We start from the raw sequence: 23,153 nt of genomic DNA, 5'->3' as shown, positions 1-23,153 counted from the left end.
CAAAATCTTCCAAATGCAAGCACCACACCTCAAATCAACTCCAGGCCTTTTATCTGCTTAATTGAGAATGACATAACTAAGGAATTGCCCACACCTGCCCATGAAATAGCCTTTGAGTCAATTGTCCAATTACTTTTGGTCCCTTTAAAAACAGGGTGGCACATGTTAAGGAGCTGAAACTCCTAAACCCTTCATCCAATTTTAATGTGGATACCCTCAAATGAAAGCTGAAAGTCTGGACTTTATGTCCATTATATAACTATAACCTGAATGTTTCAGTAAACAGGTAAAAAAACAATTTGTGTCAGTGTCCAAATATATACGGACCTAACCGTATGGTGAGCAGAAAAGCACAATATTTGAAGATTGGAAAAAGCGTCACCTGGCCTGGTTTTGTCAATCAACGGTCACTTTAAAAATAAAAGTTGCAAAACCAATTTACACACACGCCAAAAACAACTGCAAGTTTATTACCTCAACTATTCATCCAGGCAACACAAATTGTGAGCAAGAACAACAAAAGTTTATTATGAAAAGGTTTGTACCGGTACATTTAAGCACAATTCCCAACATCTACAACAACAAAAGGCAAAACACCACAAAACAACTGCATTATAATTTACAAGTCACTTGTAAATAATTGAAATATACAAGGGCAGATTTTTTTTTTTTTACATTTACATCGCCATTAAAGTCGCTCACTTAAAAAAAAAAAAAACTTGGATTGTGCTTAAATCATTTTAGTCGTAAGTACACTTGAAATGGCAGTCATCAACTGTGGAGAAAATGTGTCCTTCATTTATAAGAAACTGCAGGCAAGCCCTACAACACAGACATTTATTTGATTCATATAAAATGTATTAAACAAGTTTAATCAAACTGGGTGCACTAATTTTATGTACCGTATTTTTCGGGCGATAAGGCGCACTGGATTATATGGCGCACTGTGAATTAACGTGTCTATGTTCACACATAAGGCGCACCGGATTGTAAGGCGCATTAAGCAAAACAACACAGTCCGGTAAATCAAACTTTATTCCACTCAGTTGTAGCAACAAATACCGGTAGATGGTAGACTGTAGAGACGCTTCTTCCTGCTGTTCTCTGTTCAATAACCCACTGTTCAATAACCCACTGTTCAATTTTGTCCTCTAACTGTGGCCATCTCGCTCTGTTTGGTCTTCTTTACTTGGCGCAATTCATCTTCTTGCTTCCTCCACTTCCGTACCATTGATTCATTGATGTTGAATTCTTTCGCGGCTGCTCTATTTCCATGTTCTGCTGCGTGGCTGATAGCTTGGAGTTTGAAACCCGCTTCGTAAGCATGCCTCTTAACAGGTGCCATTTTGGGGGTCCTTTTACGTACACACAAATGTACTGTAATATAATGTTGAAGCACAGTACGCATTACGTATAAAAAGTGGCGGGGGTAAGCGTACTAAATACTGTTCTCTGATTGGTTTATTGTTGCTAGCGTGTACTCCGGGCCCGGGCTGCCTTACATGAAATGCACTTCTAGTTTAGACATTACAGTCAGGCAGTCTTGTAGACTGCTCAGGGGTCCTGTTACGGGGCCGATCAGGTAGTGACACAGCATACCGTAATGCTCCGAATATCCATCGAGCGGAGCGGCTTCGTTGCTTACCAAAGTCGTACTTGCGCATTTCGACAAATTTTTGAGCGCATTGTACCACATAAATTCGGTCAGTAAGTACAACAAGTAATCATACATAAGGCGCACTGGATTATAAGGCACACTGTTAATTTTTGAGAAAATTTAAGTGCGCCTTATAGACTACGTTCAGACTGCACCCTGAAACGACCCATATCTGATTTTTTTGCCCAGATGCGACCTGTATCCGATTTGTTATTGACAATCTGAACGACACAGATCCGATTTTTTTCACATGCGACCCAGGCCGCTTGGATATGTGGTCCTAATTCTGATGCATATCCGTTATTTTCACATGCGACTGCAGTCTGACCGGACAGGTCGCATTCATGCGACCTACACGTCATCAACAAGAGACAAACGTCACTATTCTGCGTTGGCTAATCCCGCCTCTTTGGTGGAAAACAACAACAACAACAACAACATTTGTACAGTTTTCAGAATTTAAATAGACTTTTATAGAATTGATCAAGCTAATGGTGGATTTGGTAGAGACCTGGATGTTGATCTGTTAGCCTGATTAAATAAAACAGTTTCTATAACTGATTTATAACTTAAACCATCCTGGATTACAAGATTATAAGATTGTTCTGGAAATTTCCAGTAATTTCACACCTTCGGTCTCATTAGTCTGCTGCCCACATTAATCAGATTACTGTGCGAGTTCCGCCGCCGCCACAAAAACCACATCGCCAGGTCTCGCCTCATCTCCATGCTTTACTTGCAAACTTGAAGAGTGCGCTTTTTTTTGTTTACGTATTACGTAGATGTGCTTATTACGTGTCAATTTGCGCATGCGGGACACTTTTGGGTCGTTTTCTGTTCATATTGGAGATCGCATACAAGTCTCATATAATTGGTAATGTGAACGGCCTAACAAAAAAAAAAAAATCGGATTTCACAACAAATCGGATATGGGTCGTTTCAGGTTGCAGTCTGAATGTAGTGATAGTCCCAAAAATACGGTATACACCTTTATAACCAGTAACCAGGTTAAATCTGTTCCTAAAGCAGGGAGTTTTAGTAAGCAAGTACAAAATCTATTTACAGGTAACATTAAAAGAAATTCCAATACAAATAACTTCATAACCAAAAAAAATAAAAAAATTTACATGGGATAAATTAAGCCTCTACCTGACGTCATGGAAGGAGAGGTATTTGAGTGAACTCATCAGGCGCTGCACACTGATGCCCTCGGCCAAAGCGCAGCTCTTAATCAAAGTAAATACCTACACAACATTCCACAGTAATACAATACGGAGCACTTTTAATACCACGCACACTGCTAGACTAAATATGTCAAATAAACCTCAAAAACAAAATCAGCTGCCTGCATTAGCCATCTTAAATTCTGAAACTTAAAATGCACCAGACTGCTTAAGTGGTGACAAAGACGACGTGGAATTAAATCAGAAAGGACGTCCGTCCACCCACCTGCCTCTGATTGGCTGTAAACCCAATGGTGGCTGGGTCACTTGCATTTGATGTGTTTATTATAGCTGAGGTCATTGTCTCGTTCTTCATCTGGAACAAGAAATTGGACATGCGAGTCAAATCAAAGTCAGTTTTAAAATTGCTACCGTTACCGTGAAACCCACTTTAAATAAAAAACACACAGTTGTGGTCAGAAGTTTACATACCCTCATCACGGGCGTGAACGTCATGGTGATTTTGGGCTGTTAATGATTTTCCTTGAACTGCTCTTTTTCTAGGGTGGAATGATTGTACCGCGTACATCTTTAATCACTTCAAAAAACAAGAATTGAGTGCACAAGTTTGAATTTATCTTGGATTTTCTCTAATCTACACAAGATCAAAATTATACATACACATGTACTGTATACCCCCACTAATATTTGGTTAAACGTCCCTGAGCAAGTTGCACCCCGACCAGATGCTTTTGGTCACCAACAAGCTTCTGGCATAATTCTGGCTGGATATTTGACCACTCTTCTTGGCAGAATTGGTAGAGTTCATTTAGGCTACGTTCACACTGCAGGCTGAAGTGACTCAAATCCGATCTTTTCGCCCATATGTGACCTGTATCTGATCTTTTATTGACAATATGAACGACACAGATCCGATTTTTTCAAATCCGACCCAGGCCGTTTGGATATGTGGTCCTAATTCCGATTCCTATCCGCTCTTTTCATATGCGACTTCAGTCTGAACCGCCAGGTCGCATTCATCCGACTTACACGTCATCAACAAGCCACAAACGTCACTATTCTGCGCTGAAGTAGGCGGCGGGTCTCTCAAAAAAAGTTACAACAACATGGCGCATAATCACGGGTGCAGATAGAGGGGGGGACGGGTGGGATTCGTCCCACCCAGATTTAAATTCACTTCGTTCGGTCCCCCCCACTTATAGGGAGGAAAAAACGTCTATGCTGTCTTTCTTTGCATAAGGCAAACCTCACGGAAAAATCAAAAGACTAATTACCATTCAGTTTATTGAGGTGCACAGCAGTGTATACATAGTTGCAACAACTCACATAAAACAAAACAAAGACTGATATTCGGTTGGCTGAGCTGCGCAGACTGCACAGGTTGCGAGCTCGAGCTTGGTTGCTATGGTAACCCACAGCAAGTTTGACAGGCATATCGGGGTTGGGGTTGGTTTGCTGGCAGCTTTGTCCCCCCCAGTTCAAAAAATGTATCTGCGCCCCTGCGCATGACATCAATGTGAGGGACGCTTCGGGCTGTGAAGGTTCTGAATCTTCTCAATGGAAGGACGCAGAGGTTAGGGAGCTGATTTCCATTTGGGGAGATGCAGCTATTCAAGCTAAATTGGATGGGTCATACCGCAACCGGGCGGTTTTACTTCCGTAAACACTGGCCATGCTCACTGCGTGTGACGTCGTCGTATCCTGCAATGCGCATGCGGAACACTTTTAGGTCGCTTTTCGTTCATACTGAGGATCACATACAAGTCGCATATATTTGTTAATGTGAACGACCTCACAAAAAAATCGGAATTGAGCATTAAGCCTTGCAGTGTGAACGTAGCGTTAAATTGGTTGGTTTCCTGGCATGGACCCAGCTTTTAAGAGTAGTCCACAAATTTTCAATAGGGTTGAGGTCAGGCTGTTCCAGAAGCTTAAATGTTCGCCTGCTTTATCCATTCCAAAACCAGTTTTGATGCGTGTTTGGGATTGTTGTCCTGTTGGAACACCCAATTGTGTCCAAGTTTCAATCATCTAGCTGTTGATTTGAGGTGAAGTTGAAGAATTTAGAGGTAGTGCTCCTTCTTCATTATTCCATCCACTTTGTGCAATGCACCAGTACCACTGGCAGCAAAACAGCCCCAGAGCATGATGCTACTACCACCATGCTTGACAGTTGGTACAGTGTTCTTGGGTTTGAAAGCCTCACCTTTACTCCTCCAAACATACCTCTTGTCATTGTGGCCAAATAGCTCAATCTTTGTCTTGTCTGACCATAAAACTTTTCTCCAGAAGGCATTTGGCTTGTCCATGTGGGCAGCTGCAAATTTCAGTCGAGCGTGAGGTTGTCGATTTTGGAGCAGGGGCTTCTTTCTTGGTCAGCACCCTCTCAGTTCACGGCGATGTAAAACTCACTTCACTGTGGACAGTGACGCTGGTGTTCCAGCAGTTTCCAGTTCATGGCAGGCTTGAGCCTTGGTGGTTCCTGGGTTGTTCCTGAACATTCTAACCAACTTCCTCTCATCGGAGGGTGACAGTTTGGGTCTTCTTCCAGACCTTGCCAAAGTGAGGACACATCCAAATAACTTGTACTTGCGTACAATTGTTTGAACTGATGAGCTTAGAAATGGCTCAAAGAGACCTTCCCAACTTGTGTAAATCTACCGTACAATTCTCCTTCTTAGATCTTCACAGAGTTCCTTGGACTTTCCCATGGTTCTGAGTATTGGTCAATCCAAGCAAATCCTTTTCATGCTGGCAAAGAGAAACTACCAGTTGTAGTCAATCATGATCACGAACGAGAAGTTTTATGTATGTATAATTTTGACCCTGTGTGGATTAGAGAAAATCTAAAATAAATTCAAACTTGTGCACTCAATTCTTGTTTTTTGAAGTGATTAAAGACGTACGCTGTACAATCATTCCACCCTGGAAAAAGAACAGTTCAAGGAAAATCATTAACAGCCCAAAATTACCATGACGTTCACACCCGTGATGAGGGTATGTAAACTTCTGACCACAACTGTAGATACAGTGAACATGAAAAGCAGTGCAATTTGGTTTGATTTTTTTTTTTATTCTTATTATTTGCCATGTTGAACACAAGGAATTCTATTTGAACTCACAACCTTCCAACCCAATGCCGCTACCACCCATTAGTTAGCACAATTTAAAAAAAAACTGCCATACAGTAACAGTGCATCATGAAGCCAGTCTCACCCTACTGCATGAGCTTCGATCATTATGCAGATGGGCCTGAATCACCTCCAACATGTGTGACGTTATCTCATTATAGTTGTCCAGTTGGTGGATCTTGAACGCTACCACGAACCTGTGGCGCTGACGAGAAAAACTCTAGAAGTCAAATAAGGTGCATGACTGGATAGAACACAGCTTTATAGAGGATAACCTGCAACTGTCTTACAACATCTATGTACTATATTAGGTGAAGTATAGCACTAAAAACATCATGAGCAACAAAGACACCTGAAAAGACCGGAGACTTCCCACTACTTTGACATATGTCCCAGGAGGAATAACAAAATGGTTCATATTGACATCCTGCTGAAAAAAAAAAAATAATAATAATGTTAAAACAATTAACAGCAAAGTGATTATTTCACAATTGTCACTTGATTGGTAGAATCATCTGATATTCATTAACACAGTACATCCTATACATTTAATGAACATGTTTTTGAGGCTTAAAGGAGATACGCAGAACCTTTATTTTTAAATACATTTCTGAGTGGATAGCATCTCCATCCTTGACTCTTGTATGCTGGATAAATGAAAATTTAAAAAAATATTTTATTTAATTTATTTATATATAAAATAAAAGTGCTGTCAAAAAATGTCGCGTTATTAACGCGTTAACTTGACTCAATTTTAACGGCGATAATTTTTTTATCGCGAGATTAACGCTCTGTGACATGATGCCACGCCCCGCACAGCCAGAGTCCTCTGCCCTCCCCCGAAGAGCCACGGTGCTCGGCTTAGGTTTCGTTTTCCCATCGGCGGCTCCAGCCCCACTTTGCAGTGGCTGTGACAAGACGCGTTATGCTCTGCAATAATAATAATAATAAAAAAAAAAAACCCTCATTGGTACAACCAGTGTTCGAACTATGCCGATCTTTTCGGGGGGTCCCTTTTTTTCCCCTGGGGGGGGGGGGTGGTGGTGGTGTGTGCTTGCACTTGTCTCAGAGCGCGGGTCTCCATCGCGCGCTCACTTCGGATATGCAAATGCTTCCCGTTACACACGATTGCTATGTCAATAAACATCATTTTGCCAATATTTTAGAGACCCCCCAACATTTCCCAAATCATGTTTTCAAGGGATCTCATGTCCGTTTCAGGGGATCTCGGATCCCCCAAGTACCCCCGTAGTTCGAATGGTGAGCAAGCCCATTCACTTTATGCTGATAAGAGAATTACAATGGTTTTTCATGTGACAAAAATGTGCGATTAAATTGCGATTAATCGCGAGTTAACTATGACAGTCGCGACATTAATCGCGATTAAATATTTTAATCGCTTGACAGCACTAATATACATTTCTGAGAGTTAAAATCAACCGCCAAGTTGGCATTGGAGCTGCCCCGCTGAGCCAGCCAGCCCCGAGTGCGTGACGTCACAGCGGGAACCGGTTTTAAGGCCGAGGGCTTTGACAGCTATAGACCAAAGTCGTATAAATAAAAATTTACGGTAAAAGTAAGAAATACCGTTACTGACTTGCTCAACTAAGACTGATTTGACTTCACTGATTGCGGGTTGACTCTCATTAAAACAGGATAGGTGTTATAACTTATGCAGCATACATGTACCCGTACATGCATGCATTTTCACTGATAAAATGTAAAAGGCTTATTAAATAATCAGATGAACTGAGACAATCACATTCTGAAGCAAATTAAATCTCATACTGCTAACTTAAACACACAATACAAGTTACATGTATTAATCTAAATGCAGGTAAACAATGTGTTCTTTCTTATCCAAATGAGAGTCGGAGCTTACCCGTCTGTGTTCTTGCTCCTTGAAGGCCGAGCTTGTGGCCAGTTGTTTTGAAACAATCAGACTTTCAGTTGTTCGCTCAGTTCTAAGTTCATTCGCTTCTTCCACGTAAGGGCGAGATATTGCTGCTGAGGCGAGCATATCCAGCAGAGAAATCAGACGGCTGCTCCACTCATTCTCCATACTGAGTACTCCGCCATTACTGCTCGGCTCAGGCGATTACTAAAACCCGGGATGGGACGTCACTGGTTTTAGCAACAACTGTGGGGAGGTCACTGCCCGAGCGATAATGTGTCGCATCCTATTCCGTCCCGGGTTTTACCAACAACCCTCGGCTCACACCCCAGGAGAACTGGTGCAACTGAGCTTACGTTCCTTTCTTAAAAAAATAAATACTTTCCTTTTCTTGTAGGTTTATTTAATTCATACTGCACCCTCTTTCAATACAGGCTTATAGCCAACGCTCCTCAACAGATCAGAGGTATCATACGAGTCTTCAGAGCAGAGGAGAGACCACTTCGTAGGCGCCCAATGTGCCCGTGAACTTCTCGCAAAATGCGTCCAAATCTTTGCAGTTTGAACATTCTTGAAGCATGAATGCAACGTAAATCCACCTTCTGTCGTGTTGCTGCACCCGCCAGCAACACATCTACGTGGCATGGCGATAAATTAGCTCAAAATGGAGGATCGGAGTTGCAGTCAGCTCTGTGTTTTAGTATAGCGGAAATGGTGATGAGACCGATAGACTTCCTGCTGTGACGTTACGGACATCAAGGTCATTCACTCAGACCGCTACCTATATGAAATCACTTTAATCGTAAAAATGACTATTAGATTTATTGTTAACGCTTAAAACTATTCCGGTGCCATTCTTGAGGTCTCAAGGCATTTATAAACAAAAAAGTGAGGCCGTGGTTCTGCGTATTTCCTTTAAAAACGTAGTAAATATTACATTGCACGAGACGGATTAACTCAAGCTACATATGCAAAAATGGTTTTAAGAACTCCAGGTTAATGCATACATGCCAGGTCTTTCCTGCATAGTTATGTACGACAGTAACTGCAATTAATACTGCTGTCATGCAAGTCATCTATTCCTGGAACCAGCTCAGAGTTCTTGTTGGAATGGCGCCAGTTCCAAACAAAATTCTGGCATTCAACTTCCTCCTAACCACAGAGAGTCACCTGTATGCCAATGGGGTCATGAAGACACAATTTAGGAAGAACCTGAAAGGTGCTCACCAAATACGTACCAGAAATGGACCAGATCTGATTAATATGGTGCACGCCGTTCCTAGAACAGCTTCCACACAACAGCATATAAAACTCGTGCTAGAACCTCTTTCATTCATCAGTCTTTTCTGTACTACTACGTCACAGTCCTTAGCTGCCAATTCATTCTGAAACCTGCCTGTGTTACCCAAATCGTTGCTGAGGAGAACGCCAACACTATAAAAAAAAAATCCGACAACCAAGTCTTGCCAGCCAAGTCAGGACCATAAGCAGGACTATCGCCTTATTGCTGAATTCTGGGTAATGTCGAAAGAATCAGCAGTAAAAGCAGGAAAGGTGTATTACAACCCCGATTCCAAAAAAGTTGGGACAAAGTACAAATTGTAAATAAAAATGGAATGCAATGATGTGGAAGTTTCAAAATTCCATATTTTATTCAGAATAGAACATAGATGACATATCAAATGTTTAAACTGAGAAAATGCATCATTTAAAGAGAAAAATTAGGTGATTTTAAATTTCATGACAACAACAAATCTAAAAAAAGTTGGGACAAGGCCATGTTTCCCACTGTGAGACATCCCCTTTTCTCTTTACAACAGTCTGTAAACGTCTGGGGACTGAGGAGACAAGTTGCTCAAGTTTAGGGATAGGAATGTTAACCCATTCTTGTCTAATGTAGGATTCTAGTTGCTCAACTGTCTTAGGTCTTTTTTGTCGTATCTTCCGTTTTATGATGCGCCAAATGTTTTCTATGGGTGAAAGATCTGGACTGCAGGCTGGCCAGTTCAGTACCCGGACCCTTCTTCTACGCAGCCATGATGCTGTAATTGATGCAGTATGTGGTTTGGCATTGTCATGTTGGAAAATGCAAGGTCTTCCCTGAAAGAGACGTCGGCTGGATGGGAGCATATGTTGCTCTAGAACCTGGATATACCTTTCAGCATTGATGGTGTCTTTCCAGATGTGTAAGCTGCCCATGCCACACGCACTAATGCAACCCCATACCATCAGAGATGCAGGCTTCTGAACTGAGCGCTGATAACAACTCGGGTCGTCCTTCTCCTCTTTAGTCCGAATGACACGGCGTCCCTGATTTCCATAAAGAACTTCAAATTTTGATTCGTCTGACCACAGAACAGTTTTCCACTTTGCCACAGTCCATTTTAAATGAGCCTTGGCCCAGAGAAGACTTCTGCGCTTCTGGATCATGTTTAGATACGGCTTCTTCTTTGAACTATAGCGTTTTAGCTGGCAACGGCGGACGGCACGGTGAATTGTGTTCACAGATAATGTTCTCTGGAAATATTCCTGAGCCCATTTTGTGATTTCCAATACAGAAGCATGCCTGTATGTGATGCAGTGCCGTCTAAGGGCCCGAAGATCACAGGCACCCAGTATGGTTTTCTGGCCTTGACCCTTACGCACAGAGATTCTTCCAGATTCTCTGAATCTTTTGATGATATTATGCACTGTAGAAGATGTGTTCAAACTCTTTGCAATTTTACACTGTCGAACTCCTTTCTGATATTGCTCCACTATTTGTCGGCGCAGAATTAGGGGGATTGGTGATTCTCTTCCCATCTTTACTTCTGAGAGCTGCTGCCACTCCAAGATGCTCTTTTTATACCCAGTCATGTTAATGACCTATTGCCAATTGACCTAATGAGTTGCAATTTGGTCCTCCAGCTGTTCCTTTTTTGTACCTTTAACTTTTCCAGCCTCTTATTGCCCCTGTCCCAACTTTTTTGAGATGTGTTGCTGTCATGAAATTTCAAATGAGCCAATATTTGGCATGAAATTTCAAAATGTCTCACTTTCGACATTTGATATGTTGTCTATGTTCTATTGTGAATACAATAATCAGTTTTTGAGATTTGTAAATTATTTCATTCCGTTTTTATTTACAATTTGTACTTTGTCCCAACTTTTTTGGAATCGGGGTTGTAGATGGTGAAGTCAGTCATGCACCAGCGCACCCTGTCCCACGTGGTTGTTTGAGGCATGAAATCCATAACCAATAACATGTTGACTTTGGCAAAGTGGTCTACCTTTGCTTCAACAAACCTTTCTCCAGATATGGTGTACCACTTCTGAATGCAGAAGTCACTCCCCTGGATATACAAAGCTTCTTGACTGTGTGTCTACAGCACCATTGGACAGTTCGAAAAGATCAAGCAAACCTAGAAGTCTTACTGCTGAGGCTGCTGCCATTAGTCCTGCCATTATGATGTAAATACTGTAACTGTTTGCCTGCTAATGAATTATGTTGCTGCTCATTATAAGGCCAAGTACTATATTGGGTGTGAAGAGGGTGGATGTAGCCTGAATGATCTGCTTCTTGGTTGGGTCATATACCGGTAAGAGCTAGTAATCCAAATGTGCCCCTTTTCCACCAAAGCAGTTCCAGGGCTGGTTCGGGGCCAGTGTTTAGTTTGGAACCGGGTTTTCTGTTTCCACTGACAAAGAACTGGCTCTGGGACCAGAAAAACCGGTTCCAGGCTAGCACCAACTCTCTGCTGGGCCAGAGGAAAGAACCGCTTACGTCAGTGGGGGGGTGGGGGGGGGGCGGAGTTGTTAAGACCAACAACAATAACAAGACCGCGAAAGGTCGCCATTTTTAAGTGACAAGACGCAGCAGCTGTACAAACGCGAAGTCATCCATTATTATTATTATTATTGTTGTTGTTGCTGCTGCTTCTTCCGTGTTGTTTTTGCTTCGATATTCACGCCAAGGTTTATGCAAACGTAGCGACGTAACTGACGTATACAGCGACGTAATGACGTGTCTTCTCTTAGCACTATGGAAAAGCAAACTGATTCTCAGCTGGCTCGCAAGTTGAACGAGTTGTGAACCAGCACCAGCCCTGAACCAGCCCTGGAACTGATTTGGTGGAAAAGGGGTAATAGAGTAGGATCCTGAGGCGACCAGCCATATAGACAAATATAGATCCACAGAAAGCACCCATGGCACTAGGAAAGACTGGGAATTTGAATTGGAACATCCATCCTTTGAGGGCAAAGCTTAAAAAGCATCATTATTGTGGGGCAATGGGAACAAGGAAATAAGGCTCTTACAAATCCTTGTGACATGAACCAGCCCTATGGCTGCACAGCTTGACAGTACAGACAATCTTGGCATAAGAAAATGGAAACTCTTTTAAAAACCATTTCTACCACTGGATGAAAACTGCTGTCCTTATTGTGAACAATTGAGCAACTTGAATAGAATCCCTCGTTTGAACTGTAAGGTCACCTTTTGGATGGCCCGTCTGTTCAAGATAGTTCAAACCAGTGCTGTAGTCGAGTCACTAAACCTCCAGTCCGAGTCCAGTCTCGAGTCCCCAGCTTTCAAGTCATTAAAAAAAAAAAATTTAAGTCGAGTCCACTATTGATTCGAGTTGAGTCCAAGACTCCAACCACACCATTTGACGGTGGCTGTTTTAGCGCCATTAACATTAGTTTGTTCCTGAACACGACGCATGAACAGGTGAATGTGCTTCTCTTTGTCAGGGAGTGCAAAGTATTCCATCAGAGGTGGTTGGGAGACGGATGCAAGTGCAGAAGGTGTGTTTATTATATAAATAGATTGTTCTCCCCTCTGGCCTCTGGAAAGAGGTTCCACAGCATTAGGTGCAGGACCACCAGGTTCTGTAACAGATTTTTCCCACAGGCCACCAGACTGCTGAACTCCAAACCCAAACTCTAAACTTCTATTTATAACTTGAACATTCCAAATTCCACAGATCACTTTATAATAATATTTCTTTTTTTTTTAAAGATTTTTTTGGGGCTTTTTTCACCTTTATTTGGATAAGACGGTGTAAAGACAGGAAATGAGCGGGAGAGAGAGAGAGAGAGAGACGGGGAGGGATCGGGAAATAACCTCGGGTCGGAATCGAACCCGGGTCCCCGGATTTTATGGTATGGTGCCTTAGTCGACTGAGCCATGACGCCCCCACACTTTATAATATTTCTGCTGCTGCATAATTTAATTTAATACTCTTCATATTTATTTCTGTGCTGAGCCAATTTGCAACAAAATTTCGTTTGGTGTACACTTGTTGCATACTGAATGATGATAAAGGTTGTCCAAGTCTATTAATACAAGTGAAGACGGTAAACAATCCAGAACGGCAGGCAAAATCGTAAAACAGGCGATAGGTCGAGCAAGGCACAAACAGGCTATCATACAGTGCGTTTACATGCACATAGAGAAAATCGAATTTCTGCCGTTGCTCGACTGAAATCGAAGTTCTAAATGCCATGGAAACACCTTAGCTCGGCTGAAATCGAACCGAACTTGATTTCTCGTAATCGAGCTACGCGACCTAGATTATACGATTGTAGCCGAGCTACTTAGTGCATGTAAACCCTATCGAGCTACGTAGTCGAGCTACTTACTTCAGCACTGCCCCTTCCGGAAGTGACGAGTGACGAGACCACAAGCGGGAAACACGACAGCCTTGGTCGGCATGACAACGGCATGAATCTTTTCTTTTTGTGGCATTATTTGCACTGTTAAAATTTAGCTCACTTACTGTATCACCAAATACATCTGTACAGCTGTTGCATAGCTGTGAATTGTGTACATAAACAAGTCATTGTATTTGTGTATGTGTATATATATCTCCAACATCTGAAGAATGTCAATAAAAAAACAAAACAACTGAACTTTTTGTGTTTATTAAGACATAAGTTAAATTGTAAGCAAAAAATGGACTTTAGAAAAATATACAATTGTGCAAAATAAGTTGTCTTACAAAACAGTGGTCTGCACAGGACAGTTTGTAGCCATACAGTCTGTTGGAGCAAGCCTAACAGCTTGAGCACGGAACTTGTGAACACGGAACTGCCAGTGTTGCCAGATTGGGCGGTTTTAAGTGCATTTTGGCGGATTTGAACATGTTTTGGGCTGGAAAACATCAGCAGTATCTGGCAACACTGCTGATAACTTTGTTTATACTCTTGAATAGCTCTTCTTCATGATGACAACCGGAAGTGTACCAACACGATGGGGCGTGTAGCGCCACCTGTGGCTCGGGTGCACAATGTACCTCACACAATAGCTCGATTTCCTTGTGTGCATGTAGGATTGGATTTCTCTGGCACCCCTGCTGGGACCCTTAGCTCGATTACCGACAGTAGCTTGATTTGGATGTGCATGTAAACGCACTGATAGACTCGGCAGAATCAAAGACGAGAAACAGGAAATCAGGAACCCAAACAAGGAAATAAGGCTCGGTAATGCATCAGCAACGCAACTCAATACTTCGCAAAGCAAGTGTGCTTTCACATTTTTTTTTCCAGGTGCGTTGATTGCGCCTTAATCCTGTGCAGGTGCGAGTCGTTTATCTGATGCACGCGCCAAGGCACGCAGGTGTGACACTCTTGCATGAAATTAGTACAAAAATTAATGTAGATATAAATATTTTATGCCAAATTACGGCATGTTACAAAAATAGAGTCCTTGTCTCCAACTTACGAGTCCGAATGCAGTTAATGCAGGAGTCCAAGTCAAGTCACAAGTCCTTAAAATTAGGCCACGAGTCAAATTCGAGTCCGAGTCCTGGACTCAAGTACTACAAACCTGGTTCAAACAATGTTAAGGTCTGATATTGAGGAGTCCCTGAGCTAGCAGCAGAACGGTCATTCGATCCTAATGGAGTTACTACCCAGTGAGTAATGTTTTCAGTTGAGCAGTGCCTTGTTGCCAACCCATGCCTGTCAGGGGCTTGCTCAGCAGGACACTAATGACCGGAGGCCCTGTCTAGGCCCCGACATTAGAATGGGGGAATTGGTTGCAATGAATTCAAGGTGCCACATGATGGGTCCATTTGGACAAACTGGCTTTTTAGGGGTGTTCACACGGCAACTTTTACTCCGGTGTAGCACCGGGGCTGCCCCGGTAGAGCGTTCACACGGTACAAAGTTATACCGGTGTAGCCCCTGAAAGCTGCTTAAACCGGTGCAAATCTAACCCTGCTCGGGAGGTGGTTTAAGAAACTTACTCCGGAGTAAATGCTAGTTTGCGGGGCAGCACCGATATAAAATGGGACGTCTGAACGCTACAGGGGTAGACTCGCTACGCGTGAGGAGAGTTGATTACATACGGGCATTGCATAATTTGCATCCTGGTATTTCGTGCTTCCAAAATGGCAAATATCAACAACAGTCTTCCAGTGTTGCCAGATTGGGCGGTTTTAAGTGCATCTTGGCGGATTTGAACATATTTTGGGCTGGAAAACGTCAGCAGAATCTGGCAACACTGGTGTCTTCATCCACGTTGTTTTCCTGGCGCTTGGTGATGCCATGACAACCGGGAAAAGGAAGTACATTTTCACCATCGTATAGCACGGTCGCAAAAACTGCCGTGTGAACGCAAGTGGGGCTGCACCGGTGCTAACATGCTTCTCTCTAGTAAGCAGGTTTGTGACGTGTGAACGCTCCACAAAATTTACACCGGTGTAAGATATATCGCAACAAAATACATCGATGCAAATATGTGCCGTGTGAACACCCCTTTTGATTCCAAAAAAAAAACTGCAATGTTCTATCTAGGGCAACCCTGGCAAATTCCATGTTCCTTTAACGAGCAAGGCTCTGTTGAAAGGTACAAGCCTGCAAGTTGTCGAACCTCAGCTCCTGAATCATCGATTTCAGCTGAGCAATGACTGGAGCCAGGTTGTTCAACCGCCTAGAAAGCAACCAGACTGGTTTCTTGTTATGCTTATCAGTCATCACTGAATATGGGAGTTTACCACTTGCAAGCTGTTTAGGCCTCAGGGGTTTGGTCAGATTCGACTTCAAACCAGGATCTTAATCCGCCAACAGTGACCACATATCTTCAGATCCCAAGCTGCATGAACACAAATCTTGCAGTGTGGCTTTTCTGGCTAACCACTTGTGGTGTAGTGTGATAAATTTAGGGAAATCCAACCCATGTGAGCAAAAACAAGGGATCTGTCTTTGGAGGAAAATGGATTTCAGCCTCAGTGCTGTGTATTAATGGAAATCCAGCTAACTCAGCAATAAACAGCATGTGGTATGAGGAGGAATAAAACCAACCAACCAACCAAACACTCACTCATGCTAGCGGCACACAGCCAAGGCCCTGCTAGTTGGTTTGATGGCAGATGTGAAGACTCGTAGGAGACAATGCAGAGGGATTGTAATGAAAAACAAAGTGCTACCTACCATGCAGAGAGGAAAAAAACTACACAGTGCAAATTCCGTGAGCCTAATACCAGTTAACAATGCTAAAGAAAGAAACAATTCAAAGCTAAGACACACCATGTCAGAAGCAGCAGTTTATGTGGGTAAACAGATCAGTGCTCCCAAATACCTGGACTCAAGGCGAAAACAGATGTAGCAATATGATGCTCAATTTGTGGTTTTGTTTTGAAGTGAGAAGGCCTTTCGATTTCATAAAATCGGTGAAATTTAGTTCCCTCTGAAATGTGGTCATGATGATATGTTTATTTCTGTAATATCTCACAAAAAACCAGGCCATTCTGTTCTGTAGCTGGGAAGTTATTTAATTTGAAGGGATTAAAGCAAATAACATGCATGAAATCACTCGCTTCTTCGCGCAGTCAAGCAGACAGAGGAAGTCCGTGTGTGTGGTTTACCTTTGAGCGTGCACTGACCATTCCATCATTCTGTCGCTAAACGAACAGCTGATCACACAGAGGTGCTTGCTGAGCGCCGATATTTTCTGCGTTTCCTTTCCTTCATATACAACATAACGTCTTTTCTTCTCGCTTTCTTTCCGTTACTGTAGTCGGTCTTTCACGTTTTATTCGCACGCTCACGTCTTCCATTTTTCTCTCCGGTTTCAAATTTGCATCCCACAATGCCTTGCGCAAACGGGGAAAGCCCACCACGTGATACATAGCATAGTATCTTGTATTGGGTCATGGTGAAGCCTGAAAAAATAGCAGAGAATTTAAGGCTATGTGGAGATAAATTCATTAATTGTTCGGTTTAAAAAAAAAAAACCTAATAAAATTGGAAGTCTGTGATTCAAATTTAGTAGCTTTCGGTCCACTGAACAAAATTAATTAGATGTCGGGGAAAATTCTTTTCATGACCTACACTTGAAAAGTCTGAAAGGCGGTCTAGCTTTAAATGGACGCTTCATCATCAAGAAATTATTAACCTGAACATTACCTGAATTTATTTTTGTACATCCATAAAACATTTTATTTTTTCACGGTGCGGTTTCCATCAAATCCTGCGCTCTGATTGGCTGGCGAGCGGGTACATATCCTACGATACGGACCCCAGTTACGGACCTCTGGCGACTCGCTTGTTCACAACAACATTTATCTTTTTTTTTTTAAAAGATTTATTTATAAGATTATTAAAAATTGTATAAATTTTTGCCAGCATTTCTCAGGAGAAGAGCATTAATTTTACAGCATGGATAGCGATAACGACAGTGTTCACAGCGAAAGCGAGTTTTACTACCCTGAGGAAGAAGAAATAAAAGAAAACATTTCAGGAGAAAGCTAAAAACCTCTAACTGTTGCTAACGCTGAGCAAAAACATGGCTGAATCCTGAATGACTCAATTTTGTATAAATAGGGGACTACATAGGCGGCAAAATGTAGTTTTTTTCCTGCCATGGAAGTGCACTTGTATACCGAGGAGGAATCCATTTGCATTACAGCTGTGAATAAGGATTAAAAATGGCGGCTCGGTTTTCCCTTTCGGGCGCTCTCATTTTCTGTTAGAATTTGGTAAAGAAAAAATAAATATATTATTTACCAGCTTAAGGTCGGGCCGTATGGTGAAATACCGTGACCTCGGCCTTGAATACTGACCTCGGCCCAGAGGGCCTCGCTCAGTACTTTCAAGACCTCGGGCACGGTATTTCACCATACGGACCTCCCAACTGGTAAATAACATAATATGTAACGTACCGTCCCGTTCCAGTTCATACTTTCCATACCGGGTTATGGGAGACACCTTTTATTTCGATCAGTTACTTAGCAAGCAGAACATTTAAGGTGCAGAAGCATGTATGTGCCCTAAACCAGACTATTATTATTATTATTATTATTATTCCCTTTCGGGCGCTCTCATTTTCTGTTAGAATTTGGTAAAGAAAAAATAAATATATTATTTACCAGCTTAAGGTCGGTCCGTATGGTGAAATACTGTGACCTCAGCCTTGAATACTGACCTCGGCCCAGAGAGCCTCGGTTAGTACTTTCAAGACCTCGGTCACGGTATTTCACCATACGGACCTCCCAGCTGGTAAATAACATACATGTATTTTATTTTGATACAACTTTGCAGTCCGATTTGAACGACTGGCATTTCAAGTACATAATTTCCACCCGTTTCCAAAAAAAAAAAAAACACAATTGTTTGATGTTTTTGTGCAACACGCATCTAGTAGTTTTCAGCACTATAAACCCCTAAAGGGGAATTGCTTGATGATCATGATTAAGCTTAAATGCATGCTACAAAAAATATCCACCGAGTCGTTTTATAACTGGTGCTGTATTAAAAGCTGCAAAATGAGAAAAAGCAATTTCTTGGATATAGACTCCAGCTAAACCATACACATTCTGTAAACTAGATTCGCCACTCGACACCATCAAGTATGCAAACTGCACATAACACCACATGATGTAACAAAACTACAGGCAATACAAAAATAAAACGTGCATCAAATGTCAGTTAAGGTTGTGCGTGTGGTCGTACCTCAGGAGTCAGCCACTGTTTGACATCGAGAAAGGGGCCAGTCATATCATCCAGAGAATACATAAGATGTGTTAGCATCGGTTTGGTTTTTCTGATCAAACCCACCACAGTCACCTATGCGAAGAGATTGTTACGGTATGTACCGGTTTTTAATCTGCATGAAAAGAGGCAACACTTCATTTCTTTCAGAGTTTTGGATAGAAATGTTAGAAATTTTGGATGTGAAAATTCATCCATAACCCACAATCAACTCATTTATCAATAAGTGGACCAATAAGAAATGGAGTAATGCAGTGATACAGTTTTATCTAGCAATTTAATGCTCATAAGTTTTCGTTGCTGGACTTCAATTTGAACATACAGTTAACAAAAAAAAAAAGTATATTCTTGTTGTGTCATCTGACTGGAGTAAAATTCATAACATACAGTAGCTATTTACACTTACCTGGCATTTTATCAGGAACACTGTACTAATACCGCGATCCTTTGCACTCAAACCAGCCTCAATTCTTCATGGCATGGATTCCCTCAGATGTTGGAAACATCCCTTTGAGATTCTGGTCCATGTTGATAAAACTGCATCATGTAACTCCCAGGTGTATTTTCAAGCTGCCCAAATTCTACTGGATTCAGATCAGGTGACTGGGAAAGCCACTGGACTCATTGGTATGTTTTTGAAACCAGTTTGAGATATATATGTGCTGTCAAGCGATTAAAATATTTAATCGCGATTAATGTCGCGACTGTCATAGTTAACTCGCGATTAATCGCAATTTAATCGCACATTTTTGTCACATGAAAAACCATTGTAATTCTCTTATCAGCATAAAAAAAGTGAATGGGCTTGCTCACCATTCGAACTACGGAGGTACTCGGGGGATCCGAGATCCCCTGAAACAGACATGAGATCCCTTGAAAACATGATTTGGGAAATGTTGGGGGGTCTCTAAAATATTGGCAAAATGATGTTTATTGACATAGCAATCGTGTGTAACGGGAAGCATTTGCATATCCGAAGTGAGCGCGCGATGGAGAGGCGTGCTCTGAGACAAGTGCAAGCACCCCCCCCCAAGGGAAAAAAAGGGACCCCCCGAAAATATCGGCATAGTTCGAACACTGGTTGTACCAATGTTTTTTTTTTATTGCAGAGCATAACACGTCTTGTCACAGCCACTGCAAAGTGGGGCTGGAGCCGCCGATGGGAAAACGAAACCTAAGCCGAGCACCGTGGCTCTTCGGGGGAGGGCAGAGGACTCTGGCTGTGCGGGGCGTGGCATTACAGTCTAGCTGCTATCGTTTTTTGAAGCAAAGTCTCTGTTCCAAGTTCCTGGCAGTTTCAAAAGCTTATGAAAAACCTACATCATGTCACAGAGCGTTAATCTCACGATAAAAAAAAATTATCGCCGTTAAAATTGAGTCAAGTTAACGCGTTAATAACGCGACATTTTTGACAGCACTTATATTATATATATATATATATATATATATATATATATATATATATATATATATATATATACACCTCCTGTGGGTTCACCACCCACAGAGGTAGCAGTAGGGGACTGGTGCAATGTGGATTGGGTGGCAGTCGAAGGCAGGGGCCTCGACGACCTGATCCCCGGACACAGCGGCTGGCTGTTGGGACATGGAATGTCACTTCGCTGGGGGGGAAAGAGCCTGAGCTTGTGCGGGAGGTTGAGAGGTACCGGCTAGAGATAGTCGGGCTCACCTCCACGCACAGCTTGGGCTCTGGAACCCAGCTCCTCGAGAGGGGCTGGACTCTCCACTTCTCTGGAGTCGCCCGTGGTGAGCGGCGGCGGGCTGGTGTGGGCTTGCTTATAGCTCCCCAGCTCAGCCGCCATGTGTTGGAGTTTACCCCAGTGAACGAGAGGGTCGCCTCGCTGCGCCTTCGGATTGGGGAGAGGGCTCTTGCTGTTGTTTGTGCCTATGGCCCAAATAGCAGTATAGAGTATCCGGCCTTCTTGGAGTCCCTGGGAGAGGTACTGAGGAGTGCTCAGACTGGGGACTCCATTGTGTTACTGGGGGACTTCAATGCTCACGTGGGAGATGACAGTGACACCTGGAGGGGCGTGGTTGGGAGGAACGGCCTCCCCGATCTGAACCCGAGTGGTGTTTTGTTATTGGACTTCTGTGCTAGTCACGGTTTGTCCATAACGAACACCATGTTCGAGCATAGGGGTGTCCATAAGTGCACGTGGCACCAGGACACCTTAGGTCGGAGGTCAATGATAGACTTTGTAGTCGTTTCATCTGATCTCCGGCCCTATGTCTTGGACACTCGGGTGAAGAGAGGGGCTGAGCTGTCAACTGATCACCACCTGGTGGTGAGTTGGATCCGCTGGCGGAGGAGGAAGCTGGACAGACCTGGCAGGCCCAAACGTATGGTGAGGGTCTGCTGGGAACGTCTGGCCGAGCACTCTGTCGGGGAGGTCTTTAACTCCCACCTCCGGGAGAGCTTTTCCCAGCTTCCGAGGGAGGCGGGGGACATTGAGTCTGAGTGGACCATGTTCTCTACCTCCATTGTGGACGCAGCTGTTCGGAGCTGTGGCCGCAAGGTCTCCGGTGCCTGTCGTGGCGGCAATCCCCGAACCCGGTGGTGGACACCAGAAGTAAGGGATGCCGTCAAGCTGAAGAAGGAGTCCTATCGGGCCATGTTAACCTCCAGGACTCCCGAGGCAGCTGACGGGTATCGGCAGGCCAGGCGTGCTGCAGCTCGGGCAGTTGCGGAAGCAAAAACTCGGAACTGGGAGGAGTTCGGGGAGGCCATGGAGAAGGACTATCGGTCGGCCTCGAAGAAATTCTGGCAAACCGTCCGGCGCCTCAGGAGGGGGAAGCAGTACTCTGCCAACACTGTTTACAGTGCGGGTGGGGAGCTGTTGGCCTCGACTGGGGACATTGTCGGGCGGTGGAAGGAATACTTTGAGGATCTCCTCAATCCCACCGTCATGTCTTCCACTGAGGAGACTGAGGCTGATGACTCAGAGGTGGACTCGTCCATTACCCAAGCCGAAGTCACTGAGGTGGTTTGCAAGCTCCTCGGTGGCAAGGCACCGGGGGTGGATGAGATCCGCCCTGAGTATCTCAAGTCTCTGGATGTTGTGGGGCTGTCTTGGTTGACACGCCTCTGCAACATCGCGTGGCGGTCAGGGACAGTGCCTCTGGAGTGGCAGACTGGGGTGGTGGTCCCTCTTTTTAAGAAAGGGGACCGGAGAGTGTGCCCCAATTATAGGGGAATCACACTTCTCAGCCTCCCAGGGAAGGTTTACTCCAGGGTACTGGAGAGGAGAATTCGACCAATAGTCGAACCTCGGATCCAGGAGGAACAATGCGGTTTTCGTCCTGGTCGCGGAACACTGGACCAGCTCTATACCCTTCATAGGGTGCTCGAGGGTTCATGGGAGTTTGCCCAACCAGTCCACATGTGCTTTGTGGATCTGGAGAAGGCATTCGACCGTGTCCCCCGTAGTATTCTGTGGGGGGTGCTTCGGGAGTATGGGGTTCGGGGCTCTTTGCTAAGGGCTGTCCGGTCCCTGTACGAACGGAGCAGGAGTCTGGTTCGCATTGCCGGCAGTAAGTCAGACCTGTTCCCAGTGCATGTTGGACTCCGTCAGGGCTGCCCTTTGTCACCGGTTCTGTTCATAATTTTTATGGACAGAATTTCTAGGCGCAGCCAGGGGCCAGAAGGAATCCTGTTTGGGAACCACAGGATTTCATCTCTGCTTTTTGCGGATGATGTTGTCCTGTTGGCTTCTTCAAGCCAGGACCTTCAGCATGCACTGGGGCGGTTTGCAGTCGAGTGTGAAGCGGCTGGGACGAGAATCAGCACCTCCAAGTCCGAGGCCATGGTTCTCGACCGGAAAAGGGTGGCTTGCCCTCTCCAGGTTGGTGGAGAAGTTCTGCCTCAAGTGGAGGAGTTTAAGTATCTCGGGATCTTGTTCACGAGTGAGGGAAGGATGGAGCGTGAGATCGACAGGCGGATCGGTGCAGCCTCCGCAGTGATGCGGTCGCTTTACCGGTCCGTTGTGGTGAAGAAGGAGCTGAGCCAAAAGGCGAAGCTCTCAATTTACCGGTCGATCTACGTTCCGACTCTCACCTATGGTCATGAGCTTTGGGTAATGACCGAAAGGACAAGATCGCGGATACAAGCGGCCGAAATGAGTTTCCTTCGCAGGGTGGCTGGGCGCTCCCTTAGAGATAGGGTGAGAAGCACAGTCACTCGGGAGGAGCTCGGAGTAGAGCCGCTGCTGCTCCACATCGAGAGGAATCAGCTGAGGTGGCTCGGGCATCTTTTTCGGATGCCTCCTGGACGCCTCCCTGGGGAGGTGTTCCAG

The 23,153-nt window shown here is 43.9% G+C and overlaps 1 protein-coding gene across 1 annotated transcript in view; it reads right to left on the bottom strand.

Annotated features, from left to right (window-relative positions):
- Positions 1 to 666: 666 nt before the first annotated feature.
- The window catches only part of LOC132870863 (replication protein A 32 kDa subunit-like), a 45,252-nt gene continuing 22,765 nt past the window's right edge, over positions 667 to 23,153 (bottom strand). Inside the window, exons 4-9 of the mRNA XM_060904777.1 lie at positions 18,802 to 18,915; positions 6,325 to 6,402; positions 6,058 to 6,177; positions 3,107 to 3,196; positions 2,807 to 2,901; positions 667 to 822 (exon numbers count right to left, since the gene is read on the bottom strand). Of these exons, the coding sequence (XP_060760760.1) occupies positions 741 to 822; positions 2,807 to 2,901; positions 3,107 to 3,196; positions 6,058 to 6,177; positions 6,325 to 6,402; positions 18,802 to 18,915 (579 nt within the window). The 3' untranslated portion in view covers positions 667 to 740. The remainder of the gene's footprint in view (positions 823 to 2,806; positions 2,902 to 3,106; positions 3,197 to 6,057; positions 6,178 to 6,324; positions 6,403 to 18,801; positions 18,916 to 23,153) is intronic.

The sequence above is a fragment of the Neoarius graeffei genome, chromosome 22 (assembly GCF_027579695.1).
Source record: "Neoarius graeffei isolate fNeoGra1 chromosome 22, fNeoGra1.pri, whole genome shotgun sequence".
Taxonomy (NCBI): Eukaryota; Metazoa; Chordata; class Actinopteri; order Siluriformes; family Ariidae; genus Neoarius; species Neoarius graeffei.
Note: the sequence above shows the minus strand (reverse complement) of the source record. Positions and strands in the feature narration are given on the sequence as shown.